General features: G+C 32.0%; 1 protein-coding gene across 1 annotated transcript in view; it reads left to right on the top strand.

The window, feature by feature from the left end:
- LOC145312487 (chitin synthase chs-2-like) overlaps positions 1–12,655 on the top strand; it is a 44,492-nt gene extending 31,837 nt beyond the window's left edge. Inside the window, exons 25-33 of the mRNA XM_080151745.1 lie at positions 388–507; positions 1,320–2,751; positions 4,615–4,757; positions 5,224–5,351; positions 6,324–6,373; positions 7,177–7,250; positions 8,042–8,120; positions 12,046–12,129; positions 12,465–12,655. Of these exons, the coding sequence (XP_080007871.1) occupies positions 388–507; positions 1,320–2,751; positions 4,615–4,757; positions 5,224–5,351; positions 6,324–6,373; positions 7,177–7,250; positions 8,042–8,120; positions 12,046–12,129; positions 12,465–12,473 (2,119 nt within the window). The 3' untranslated portion in view covers positions 12,474–12,655. The remainder of the gene's footprint in view (positions 1–387; positions 508–1,319; positions 2,752–4,614; positions 4,758–5,223; positions 5,352–6,323; positions 6,374–7,176; positions 7,251–8,041; positions 8,121–12,045; positions 12,130–12,464) is intronic.
- Positions 12,656–13,361: the final 706 nt, after the last annotated feature.

Below are 13,361 nucleotides of genomic sequence, written 5' to 3'. Positions count from 1 at the left end.
GAAGGAATTTTAATGTTAGGGGGAGATTTGAAATCTGCATCAAATTTTAAGGATTTTTTTTTATAAAATTCGTTTTTTGCATAATTCTTTATCTAAAAGCGGAAATACAGTTTAAGTTAATTAATTTTGACATTGGTGGATTGAAAACTAACTGCGCTCTGATTGTAGAAGCTTAAGCGTCGTACATTATTTACCCAATTAGAACACAGGTAGTTTATAATCCACCTATCCTATTTGTCAAAATTAATTAACTTAAATTTTATTTCCGCTTTTAGATAAAGAATTATACAAAAAACGAATTTTTAAAAAAATCCTTAAAATTGATACAGATTTCAAATCTCTCCCTAACATTAAAATTCCTTCCAACTTATTTATCCTAATGTTCAGTCCTGGCTGTTTCTCCCTGTTCCGAGCCAAAGCTGTGATGGACGAGAATGTGATGCACAAGTACACCACTGTTGCAAAGCAGGCCAAGCACTATGTCCAGTATGATCAAGGAGAAGACAGGTATATAGTATTTAAATTAGAGGTCTGCAGATTTATCCTTGTAATAAAGTAACAGGTTATCTGAGTGTCTGTCTGTGTGTGCCCAATGATCTTGCTAACAGGTTATCTGAGTGTCTGTCTGTGTGTGCCTAAGGATCTTGCTAACCGCTGGATGGACGGGTTCTAATGTACAATGAAATTTCTTATAGTTACAGGGAAGGTTTATAACTATTTTGGGGCAGGGTAACTCCACCCTGTAGAAAATTAGTTTTAATTATAAAATGTTGCTATTACATTTATTTTCATTTATTTGACGGGGAAAAAGAATAAACTAAGACAAAGATAAATTATTTCAAGAAAAGTTTCTAAATTAGTTTAGTTTAATATTGATTAATGATTTTAATTATACTTTAAAAGAAGGATGACAACATCCTTAGAGGGGAAGCGCAACAAATCAAATAGTCAGACAAACAAAAATTAACTAATGAGGCGACAGTATTTAGAAGTCTCAGTAGAAATAATTTTTAAATCTAAATAAAATTGTATATGATGAAGAATTACGTACATACATGATACTGTTTAAGGACATACTCACAGTTTTAGGACTTGATTATGAAGATGGATTGCTTATTACATTGTACCTTGCTATAGTACTTAATATTCCAAAAATTAGACGAATAGCATAAATATATCAACAAAATATGTTGTCAAAAAAAGTAAAAAATCAGTGTGTTTCAAATGGACGAACGGACATACTCTAATTATAAGAAAAGCATCGCCTTTAAAATTAACTTCTTTCAGACACTAATTTGATTGAAATATCTATATTTTAGATGGCTGTGTACTTTGTTGTTGCAGCGAGGTTGGAGAGTTGAGTACTCTGCTGCCAGCGACTCATTCACCGCTTGCCCAGAAGGCTTCAAGGAGTTCTACAACCAGCGCCGTAGATGGATGCCCTCAACTATTGCCAACATTGCCGACCTCCTCTCTGATTACAGAAATGTTGTGAAGAACAATGATGATATTTCTTATTTTTACATTTTGTATCAAATTATGATGATGATTGGAACTATTCTTGGTCCTGGCAGCATCTTCCTCATGTTGGTTGGGGCATTCAATGTTGCCTTCAAGATCTCCATGTTTGAATCCTTGATGTATAATTTTGTGATCATCCTTGTGTTTATATTGATATGCTGTTTCTTCAAAGCTGACCACCAAGTATTTGCGGCAATGGTGTTGAGTTTAGTGTATGCTATGATCATGATGGCTGTCTTGGTCGGGCTTGTCCTCCAAGTTATTGAGGACGGACCATTGGCACCAACAACACTGTCTCTAGCATTTGTAGCAGGATCATTTATTCTGGCTGGTATACTTCATCCTCAAGAGCTGGCGTGTCTGCCTATGGGAGTTATCTACTACATCACCATCCCCTCCATGTATCTCCTTCTCATGGTCTACTCCATCTTCAACTTGAATAATGTTTCCTGGGGAACTAGAGAGGTGCCCAAATCAGCAGCTGACATTGAAGCTGAAAAGGAGAAAAATCTACAAGAGGCGACGAAAAATGTCAAGGCTAACAAAGCAGATGGACTGCTGGGCTTCTTTGCATCGATGAATGAGAAAAAGAAGGGAACTTTGGAGTTTTCTTGTGGCAATATCTGTTCATGGATGTGGTTCACTCAGAAGGATCAGGATGACCCGAAAAGAGAAATTATGATGATTGCTGATAAACTTGACAAAATTGAAAAGGCTCTGAACCTGACAGAACAACCCAAGCCTAAAGTAGAAGAGAATATTGTTGTAAATGCCGAACCTGTTGATTCAATCAGTAAAGAGGTGGTAAAACCAAGAAAGCCAGAATCCAGAGGAGTCCGCTTCCAAGCACGTGATGAAGAACATGATCCCTATTGGTTAGAGCACAACGAAGAAAATAAAAAAAAAGTTCCATTGCTGTTGGTCAACACGCCTAGACCTCTTGAGCCTCAAGAAAAACGATTCTGGGTCAACTTTATTGAAGAATATCTCAAGCCTTTGGATGAAAACAAGGAGGAAAAGAAACGAGTGCAAGAGGAGCTGAAAGATTTGAAAAACCAAATGGTTTTGTCTTTCCTGATTCTGAACAGTATCTGGGTGATTGCCATCTTCTTGTTCCAGCAGAACAAGGATATGATCTTCATCAAGTGGCCGTGGGGTGCCAAAGGTCCTGTTCTGGACTGGGATAGAAGTCATACCTCACAGTTCTCCAGCAGGGTTGATAGTATTCAGGTATCAGAACATATGTCTTAAGTATCGGGACAAAGAGTGTAAAAAATCTGCCATGTGACGTCATGTCATAAAAATAAGGGTGATGAGAGGAGAAGTGGGAAAGAAAACCCCTAAAAAAGAGATAGATAATCACTCATTTTTATGAAGTTACATGGCTGTATTTGAGACACTTTGTCCTGCTACCTGTCGTAACGGTTAATTTTTACAGGCTTTACTTTAAAGATTTAAACATTCATAAGTAACGAATCTCATTATCTAATTATATGTTTTCCCATTAAAATTTCCCTAATCAAAATCGATCGAGTTCTCAATTATAGGGAAGACTAATTTTGGTCCAGGATGGCCTAAGTCTTTTTTTTTATCAAGTCATCACTACAGGGTAATGCTCAGATGATCCAAATTGAAGGGAATCTTCACAACAATTTCATATATCCATTTTTTTTACATTTAAGTCTGATCCAAAGTTTAAGCCATCAACCCTATAATATAAAGTATTAAGGTTTTTTGTCTGTTTCGATTGGGTTCTCTGTTTCAGGGAAGCTTCACATAGGTCACGAAATGGTCTTAGGCTAATTCATTTTTACACTTGAGTCTTTGGATGGTTTTAGGCTATTTTACTACCCTTCCTTATACTACTCTTTCGAATATAGAGCACCTATTTGTTAGGGGCGCAGCTACTGGTTTTTAAAAAAGTAAAACATATTAAAGTAAACTCATTAACGACATTTTAGGAGCAATGGCGAAAAACGAAAATAAAACGTATGGCTTCAATTAGTTGGATATAACCTTAAAAGATTTTAAAAAGAAAATACAGTTTAAAAATGAAATTCAGTTCAAAGATCAGAAGTCCTACGCTTTACACTTTTTAAAAGCGAAGCTTTTCTATAATCAGGGTCGGTCCGTCTGTACGTCCGTCCGTCCGAGATAGATAGCTTTTATTCGTTAATTTAGGCATGTTAGAATTGTCCTTTCGATTTTAAACTTTGCATGGTGATTCCTGTAGTAGTTAGGTACGATTTAGAAAGCGTAGCAACTCTATAATCATTACCAGAATGTCCGTACGTCCATTTTAAGCATGTTGATTTTCTACTTTTTTAACAACAAATTTTTATGTGATCTAATTATCCGTTTGATCTGATTTTTGGTATATTGATTCCTGGGACAACAAAAAACATTTTTATAAGCGAAGCAACTTTATAATAAAGTCCTAAAAATGTAAGTATGTCCATAAACATTATCCTGTATCAAGCAGTTTTGCAAAAAATTTACTTACACTTTTGCTTCGACTCTTATACTTTTATATTCTGATTATTCAGTTCAGACACTATGTTGTCATCCTTGTTTCTATTTGAATTTATCATTAAGAAATAAAATTTAAAAGTTTAATGTACATAAATCTACTTTAAAGAATTATTTGATAATTTAAAATAATTTGTGTTTACAAACAATCTAATATTTATTGCAAATTTCTAAAGATAATTTTATAACTATGTTTATTAATTTAAAATTTGCATTTTTGGAAGCGGTGCTAATAACTAGTACGTGTGTTTTTCAATATTGTTACAAAATTCATAATTTTACAAGAACAAAATCAAAACAAACTTATTAAACTTGATAAATATTTATGTCAGGTTTGAAGGCCTGCAGGCTTAGAGCTGACTAATAAGCAAGGATCATATGGGATAAGACAATTGACAATAAACCCCCAATCATAATGAACAAAATTACTCTTCCTTGTAGATTAAATTATTAGTGGAAGATTTTGAACGCTGTTTTAAAAGTTCTCAACTTTTTTTTATGATTTTTGATTTACAGTCCAATGTCCCTTCCCTTCTATAGTAACGTGTGACTTTTTGTTTTCAGGTTGAATATGAGTACTTAGAGTTGGAGCCTATTGGTGTCACTTTCATGGTTTTCTTTGCTTTGGTCATGCTCATCCAAGTTATTGGAATGATTCTCCACAGAATATTGACTCTCAGCCATATTGTTGTTACAACTAAACTTTGGTAGGTGCTAGAAAAGTTATTTGGCAGGGAGGGAAGGAACATTAGGCTGTTTATTACACTAGTCCCCAAAGTTTTAAAATAACATTTTCTTAAAAAACTTTGGATACTTTTTATTGAATTTTGATTGGGTGTTTCATTAAGTTGAGTGTCCAAATGTTTCAATCATTAATTGTGATTTACAGAATGGTAATTTTGTGTATTATCATTGGGGATGTACACTAATTTATCGGCCTTTGTCTTATCCCTTTAGATCCATGGGTATTTGGAGCTTTATAATTATTTTCCTTTCATGAAGGGTTTTATCATTCAAAAAGGTGTTAAACAAAGTAAAATGTTATTATACCCTGGGCATTTTAGTCCATTATGAAGGAGTTTCTTGTCTCTCCTTTAAGATCTCTTTAATGATAGAACCGTCTGTAGTAAAAAAAGATGTTAACTACAAGAAGAAATAATATTATTATTGTAGGTCCCGTCACAATGTTACTGAGTATGTAAACAAGCATGGAATAGATATAATAAAGGATATAGCTATGGACAAGAATGAAGATTATGGAGCTGAGACTATGGAGGAAAAGATTAAGAGACAACTGGATAGTAAGAATTTTATTTGTCATTAAAAAGTTATTAGATTTTTCTTCAATTCCGTCTCTTCATTTTTTTTGTGGGGTTTGGAGATTAAGGATTTGTCCACCTTCATTCTAGTTTAATTTTTTTCAAATATTTTATAAATATTTTTTTAATAACACTTAAGAATAGATTAAAAGAGAATTTAAATTTATGTCCTCAGAAATGAATATGTTATAGAAGCATAGTTGGTCTGTCCCTTGGGTTTGTTCCAATGTATGACTGATAAAACTTTGGCCATATTGTCACAAAATTTGACTTGGATCTGTGAGAATTTTTTTTATTCTTGAAGCTTCTTCTAGACAAATATATTTCATTGTCGTGAATTTAAATGGTTCTTTCAAACAACTTGCCTGTTCATTCATAATTCCCCCTTATTTCAAATATATTGTAGTTTTTTCTCCTATACCTTTCCCCTGCTGGGGGACCAATACTTAGGGGGGGTATAACCTGCAGTGCCCTATCACTTTGGGGCTACCTAGTACCCAATTTAACTAATTAAAAGTAATTAAACAAACAAACAAAAAATTGTTTCTTCCATATTTTTAATCTTTTTTTTTCAATGGGCCGGTGGGGGACTTTCATTGTTTAACAAGACATTTTATGTGAAAGCGCCATTTTACTTGTCAATATTATTTATATTTTGTTATTGCTGCTATGAAACATTAAATCTTAAGACAATTTTCTTTGATCTTTACTATGATCTTTTAATTTTTCCTATCTGAGGTCATTCTTAATCTGAGGCTTATAAAAAAATAATAAAAAGATAAGTTTAATCCAGGTTTATAACTTTGTTGTTTACTGTTTTAATTATCCACTTATCATTTTCACATTTTATCACAGTTTGTCAGAAAATCCGGGTAATTTTGAACACGCATAACTGGTTCTATAACACTTTATACCACTCCAAATTACTTTTTTATTTTTCCCCCCTTTTTAAAGGAATAAGCGAAAACCCTGAAACAGAGCTGAGACGTATGAGCAGAGGAACGGTAAGTTAGTGTTTATTTTTTTTAGCTACTATATAATTCACTTTGTATGTCTGTCTGTAACTTTATAAAGGAAATGTGATTATCTTGGCTGCTATTAAAGAAAGATAGATGAAATTTTATTTTAAGGTTACTATGCCATATGAGCATCAAGTCTAAATTTTTTGTTTCGCGATTTTAACTGATTCTCTTATGCTACTGGATGTTGTAATTCCTCTGCTTTTTCCAGCTAATTTTATGATAATTGATATGTGGATTGGTATTTCTATTGGACAGTCCGCATAAACCAAAAAGCTTTCCTTCTTTTGAACGTAATTGTTACTGTTTCTCATAAAATGTAATATTTTCTCTATTAGTTCCAAAAAAATTCTACGTATTTACATTAAGGAAAAATCTATACTATTTTCTAATTCAAATAAAAAGTTTTAGAGTTTGAAATACATTAAGATCTTGATGAAAACATTTCTAGTGAAAATATTTTATTTTGATGGTGTGCTTCGTTCTAGCCCAATTTTTCGATTATTCAAAATAAAATTTTTTATTTTCTATTTAAGGATTTAACTTACCAGATGAAAGTAAAATTAGACGGTTACTTTATAATTTTTGGGAAAACTTATTTTTGATATTTATTTTTATTTTTTAGCCCAGGTTAGCTTAATTAAAGATTAAAGTGTCCCGCAGGGATTGTTAGCTAGACGACCCACTCTTATTTATTTTTCCCCAAATGCTTTTTACTTGTCTTTGTTTTCTTTCTTGTTTTAAATAGAAACACTTAAAATTTATTTTGAATAAAACTTTAATTTAAGACGTTACGGCGCAGAGGAAAATCAATAAAGAGCGATGTTTTCAAAGAAATGGGACAGAGACATAACACATTCAAGTAAGTTAGATGACAGGCTAATTCAGGGTACAATTTTGTACTGCATATAATATGTACATTGTACATTTTCTCGAGTTTTACAAATATTCATTTGGTTAGAAAGATACTGATATACAGCAAAAATGGTTACATAGTACATTATTATAGAGTTTATGAGCTATAATGAAATATCATGTATCGTATAGCATTACAATTATATTTTAATACCAGTTTTGTTGTTCAGAACTACAAAACTGGAATTGTTATCTTATTATCTGTGGAAAGTTGTATGTAGTATGATGGAATAAATAACTATTAATTTTATAGTTCAGTTTTATGATTTAGTCGAACTTTAAAATAAAAATGTGAGTGCAACTACTCTACATATACAACTCTATACAAGAACCTCCAATTCTTTTTTTTTCAATAGGCGTGTAAAATTTAGTTTATCCCCCACAAAACAAATATTTTTACCTTGAGAGGAGGGGGGGGGGGGAGGAAGTTAGGATTTTGAGGGTGGAAATCACCCATTTATCTCCCCCTTGTAAATTTTTTACTTTATCACAGGGTGGAGGGTGTCATTGGGCTGATTATTGCACTAGTCTCTAAAGTCTTATGATAATGTTTTCTAATTCGTTGGACTTTGTTGTATTCTGATTGGTTGGTTTAATAAGTTGAGTGTCCAAACATATCAAAAACTAATTGCAATCTACACAAGGGGTTATTTTGTGTATCATCATTTAGGATGTACATCAATATATCAGCCATTGTCTTATCCCTTCTAATCCCTGACTTTTTAACATTTTATTCAGACGTAAAGAAACTCAGCGAAGACGTCCAGGTGCAGCTGCTAATAATGCTTCCAGCTTCCGCAGTCCTGTCACAATTCAGGTAATTGGGTCAGCTTGAAAAAGCTCCAAAGTGTCATGTGGGACGTCATAAAAATGCGCCTAAATAGAAGGGATGAGAGGAGAAGTGGGAACGGAAACCCCTAAAAAGAGATGGGTTTAGAATTATGTTTATGACGTCACAAATTACACATTCCAGTGATTCGTCAGCTTGATATTTCAACACTGGGCAGGCACAACTAATTAGCTTTTAAAACGTCGAGTAGTCCTATTTAATAAAGTAGTAAGCTTGTTTTTACAGTAAAGCTTCCATTAGGTCCAGGGAAGGTTTGTAACTATTTTGAGGGAGTGTATCTCCACCCTCCCAAGATAAATCTACCCCCAACATTTTTAAAACGTTTTTTTTTTCTAAAACTAAAATTGAAAATTTGTGATTGCTCCCAAATGCTCCTAGTTTTATATTTACTGAAAGTCTTAGACTTCTCTTTTATCATATATAAAACTCAATTAAGAAGTTATAGAGCTATACGTTTTGTCATAATGAATTAAATCTAATTTAATACTGACTTACACTGATAAAATAATGGCTAAAAAGAATTAAAACTTGTTATGAAATGTGAAAAATGAGATAAACTCATGAATTTTTAAAAATATTATTCCCGGGTTTATCTTAAACTTCCAGATTTTCTAACCTAGGCGTTTTTCCATAAAAAGACTTGTCGTTCACCCCCTCTACCCCCTCCCCTCCTTTAATTAAAATAAATTGAAAATAAGGGGGATAGTATGTTTTTCTTCTTTAAAAATTACGTAAGGACTGGTAAGATTAGGTAATATTGTGTAGAAGGAAGCTCCGTAGGGTTAGGTTACCGCAAGTTTTTGCGTAAGGGATTGGATTCGCTGAGCACTTTTAGGGAAAGCACCCTTAACTTTAACAAATATTCTCATGACGTAAAAGGGTAGGGGAGAGAAAAAAAAACAACTAAAAACAAACAAGAACAAGTCATTAATTAAAAAAAGGAAAAGAAAGTTAATGGTTATTTCTCGCATCGTATTATAAACGGCTTTCCGCGGATATAGAATGTACAATTATAAGATTAAAACTAGTTTTTTTAGCCCCGAGGTGCCGAAGTCACCGTCTAAAAACTGGTTTTAATCTTATGATTGTACATTTTTATATTCGTAGAAAGCTGGATATAATACGATGCTAGGCATAGTTTTTTCGTATGAATGAGAACCGGTTCCTATCCACCGGATTCGAATGAATACGAAAAAAATCTTTATCTTACTACAATTTACAACAGATAGGAAAATGAAAAATTATAGAATTACTTCTTTAATTGTTCCAAGTCTTACACATTCATTTATATCTATGTAAGACTTTATATATGGAAACCCTAACTCCAAGGCTTGCCTTTCTTAGGATTTAGCCCATTTTTAAAGAATCTGTTTATACCTAAAAGTTATCTATAATAAAAAGTAGCTTGATGTCTGTCCGTCCGTCTGAAGCTTAAGATCTCGGTAACCACTGAATCGATTTCAGGCTATTTTTTGGGGGGAAGGGACACCCCCAACCCCCCCAAAACAAAAAAATCCCACCCCATTTTTTTTACGAATTTTTCGAATTCGTTATTTAATCGCAAAATTTTTTTCCTGTTGGGTAGGTGCGAAAATTTGCAATCCGTTCTGTTGGGTAAGTAATAGAAGATGTAATTATACCTCTTGTGGCAAAGCCCCTAGAGGCTAGGGGCGAAGCCGCTAGTGTATCTTATTGTGTTATAAAAAAATATATGTAAATGATATTGATATCATCAATATTTAAAAATGAAAATTCTTTACTGATAAAACATGAATAGGATAAACAATAAATAATACATAAGTTCTTAGGAACAATATATTTGTTTATAAAAAAAACTAGGATGACCTTAACGGAATAAGTAGCTTTATTTACCTACTTTATTAGGAAAAAACTGAAGATAAAAGAAATTGCGAATTGTAGTAATAAAAAACAAATAATGGGGCAGGTTAAATGGTGACAAAGACAAAGATATAACAGACTGGGTACCCAAAGTTTTGTAAATAGTACTTTGAGTACTTTTATTAAAACTTAGTTTCTTTGGTATACACTGTTCAAAATAATTTTTTTTTTTAGCATCAGGTAATACTATATATTCTTCACATTAATGTATAGTATCAATCCGTATGTACTAGGAAAAAAACCTCATTACGATACAAGGAAGTTTTCAATGCTGTATTTAAGTATTAGGTAATGTTCTGTGAAGTAACATTTAGTACTAAATAATGTATTTGTCTGTAGAGTATTATCCAATACGCTCTTGGGAATAAAATTCAGTATGGTAGAAGTAATTTTTCATTACCCTCCTTCGCAATTGTTGTTACCCTCTATCATAATATTTGATACTCTGGAGAGTATGAAACTGTTTTACTTTGGATGAAAGATCAGTTTATAATATATGATTATTATATGTACATATACATTTTGTTATATCAACAAACATACCAAGCAGAGCCATAAAACATTAATTCAAATGTAAATTTAGTAAAAAAATTACTTTAAAGATGTTTAGGACTAAACATTATCCTTAAAAATAAAAACTATGGTCAGTCATAATTACAAAAAACAAAATTATAAATGTGAGCATAAATAGTAACATTTCATCTTTGTCTAAAACGACCAAGCAGAAACACTTCCATGAGAGGTGTGCACGAATGGTGTCTGTTTCAATTATTCTTTACAGTACAGATTCGTACCCTAGAACGTATGAATAGTTACTATTTTAATAAACCATTCTCTTGTGTATTGTCTGATATGCTACAGCGTATGATAAAGTACTAAATCAAGAAACATTTCTACAGCGTATTTTCCGATACCCTGCAACGTATAAAGTATTACTATTTTTATAAACTTTTCTACAGCGTATTCTTTAGTACCCTAGAGCGTACCAATCGATACTAAAAAAATGTATGGGTTCTGTATAGTAATAATTATTGTGTTATATAGTATTACATAGTGTTATATATTAATTATATAGTTGTAGGGTACTTACGGGTCCAATACTCTCCAGAGTATCAATTGATACTAAATAAAAAAATTATTTTTAACAGTGTAAACTTCTATAGTCCTTACTTCTTCCAAAATAATTTTGCAGAGAGAGTAGTTATAATTGTAAAAGCTGGTTATGTACATAAATTTAGCGTCAATTGTCTTATCCCTTAATATCCCTGCTGGCATAGAGGAAAAAGTAAATATACATACCTAAACATTCTCAATAGTTGTAGAGTAGACTCGATTCTTGGAAGATTTATAAAACGATCTATATTGTGTTAAAGAAAAATATACATTTCTTTTTAAAAGATAAATCTGGTTTATAACAGAGATTAGTATTTTATCACATCGTATTATAAATAGTTTTCTGCGGATATAAAAATGTACAATTATAAGATTAAAATATTTTTTTTTAGCTCCAAGATGGTGAAGTCATGGGCTTAAAAAGCTGGTTTTAATCTTATTATTGTACATTTTTATATACGTAGAAAACTATTTAATTCGATGCTATACACATTTTTCAGTATGGCTGAGAACCGATTCTAATCCACCAGATATTAATCGGTTTCGAAGCGATTCTGGAAAACCGTTTGGGTACCCAACCGTTTTAATGTTTCTATAAGGGTTAAGATCATAAAGCTTTAAATGAAATGGACAATTCTATGATTTTTATATTAAAACAAAACAATAGAGGGGGAAAGGGTTAAATAACTGTATATTTCTATCCCGACAACCCTCTGCCAACTTTCAATTGGGTCTTCGAAAATTAACCAATAACGTCGGGATTATTAACACAGCCAAGTAGCAACAAAAGAGCAGAAAGCAATTTACTAGAAGGCGAAAAATGTCCTCAACAGGGGGATCCAGGTACTTGTCTATATTAATAGATTTATATTACTTGTAGGAAGAAGATGAGATTGGAACAGATAGTATCCCAGTGTACAGAACTATGTCAAAGTTGGATCCTAATGGCCTATCCGAGAGAACAGCTTAGTAATTACATTATCTTTATGTGAAAATTAACAAGATGTGTGTCATTCTCATTTACGTCAGTGAACTTCTGGGAAGGGTAAAATGTGAAATAGAAAAATCTCCGACATCTTTTTAAACCGATACCACCCCATTTGCGATATATCTTCGCTACTTATGAATTTTGTTATCCTTATTTAAAGTTTTAACTTTAGAATATATGATTGGTCAAGAAGTTTTGACGCTATGGCCGGTTTAAAAAAGTCCGGATTTATGTGCCCCACCCTGTATATATGATTATGTTCTTTTTAATTAATTTTTCAATTTTATAATCATGCCTTTTTTTTGTTTCAGGTATTGTAAATGTAGAACTGGTTCATCATGTAACATAATCAATTAGTTTTTAAAAATCATGAAGAAAAATTGGGTTTTTAGATTAATTCCTTAAATTGCATTATTTGTAATTATCATATTTAAAAATTTATAACTTTAATTATTGTATTATATTACTATTTTAGGATAACAATAAAATCATCATAAATGTGTTTATTTTTTTTAAAGTTGAAAAAATTCATTAGTAATAGTAAATACCGATAAAATGATGTACATTCCCAAGGAAGATTAATTATAATTATTCCTTCTGTAGTTTATCATTAGTGGTTGAACGTTTAGACACTCAACTTAGTAAACCAACCAATCAAAATTTAAAAAAAAACAGTGAATTAAACAGCCCAGTGTCCCCTTATCCCCCCTGAAAAATTCTTATCTTTATAGAATTGTATTTAGAAAGAGTTGCAAAACCTCATTACTCGTAAGTGTTTCGAATGGACCAAAAAACAAGATAATAAAAAAATGTGACTACTAGAAAAAATTGTTCCCAATTACTGACGTCTTAGGAGGGGGGTGGTAAGAAGATAACATCCCCCTTTGAAAATCAAAATATTCACAGCGTTTCAAGCTAACACATTAAAGTTAATAATCGCAAATCCTCTGCATTTACAAATATAGTTAATTCAAATTGAATTCAAAGAAGATAAAGTATAGAATAGAATACAGGTAGAAGATTCTGCCTAGCTAGCCTGAAGTAAAATTGGACCATTTGAAAGACCAAAACGGCTATAAGGCTGTTAGTAAATAACATGATTTCAGTAATTATTCAGAAAAAATATTCAAAATAAATTCCTTTTGCAATAATTTACTAAAAGCCTTGTAGCCAAGCTTCCACCTTTCTCTTCCCTATTCACAATGTAT

The sequence above is a fragment of the Acartia tonsa genome, chromosome 2 (genome assembly GCF_053477335.1).
Source record: "Acartia tonsa isolate MP-2025a chromosome 2, ASM5347733v1, whole genome shotgun sequence".
NCBI lineage: Eukaryota > Metazoa > Arthropoda > Copepoda > Calanoida > Acartiidae > Acartia > Acartia tonsa.
This window is presented reverse-complemented; position numbering and strand designations above follow the sequence as displayed.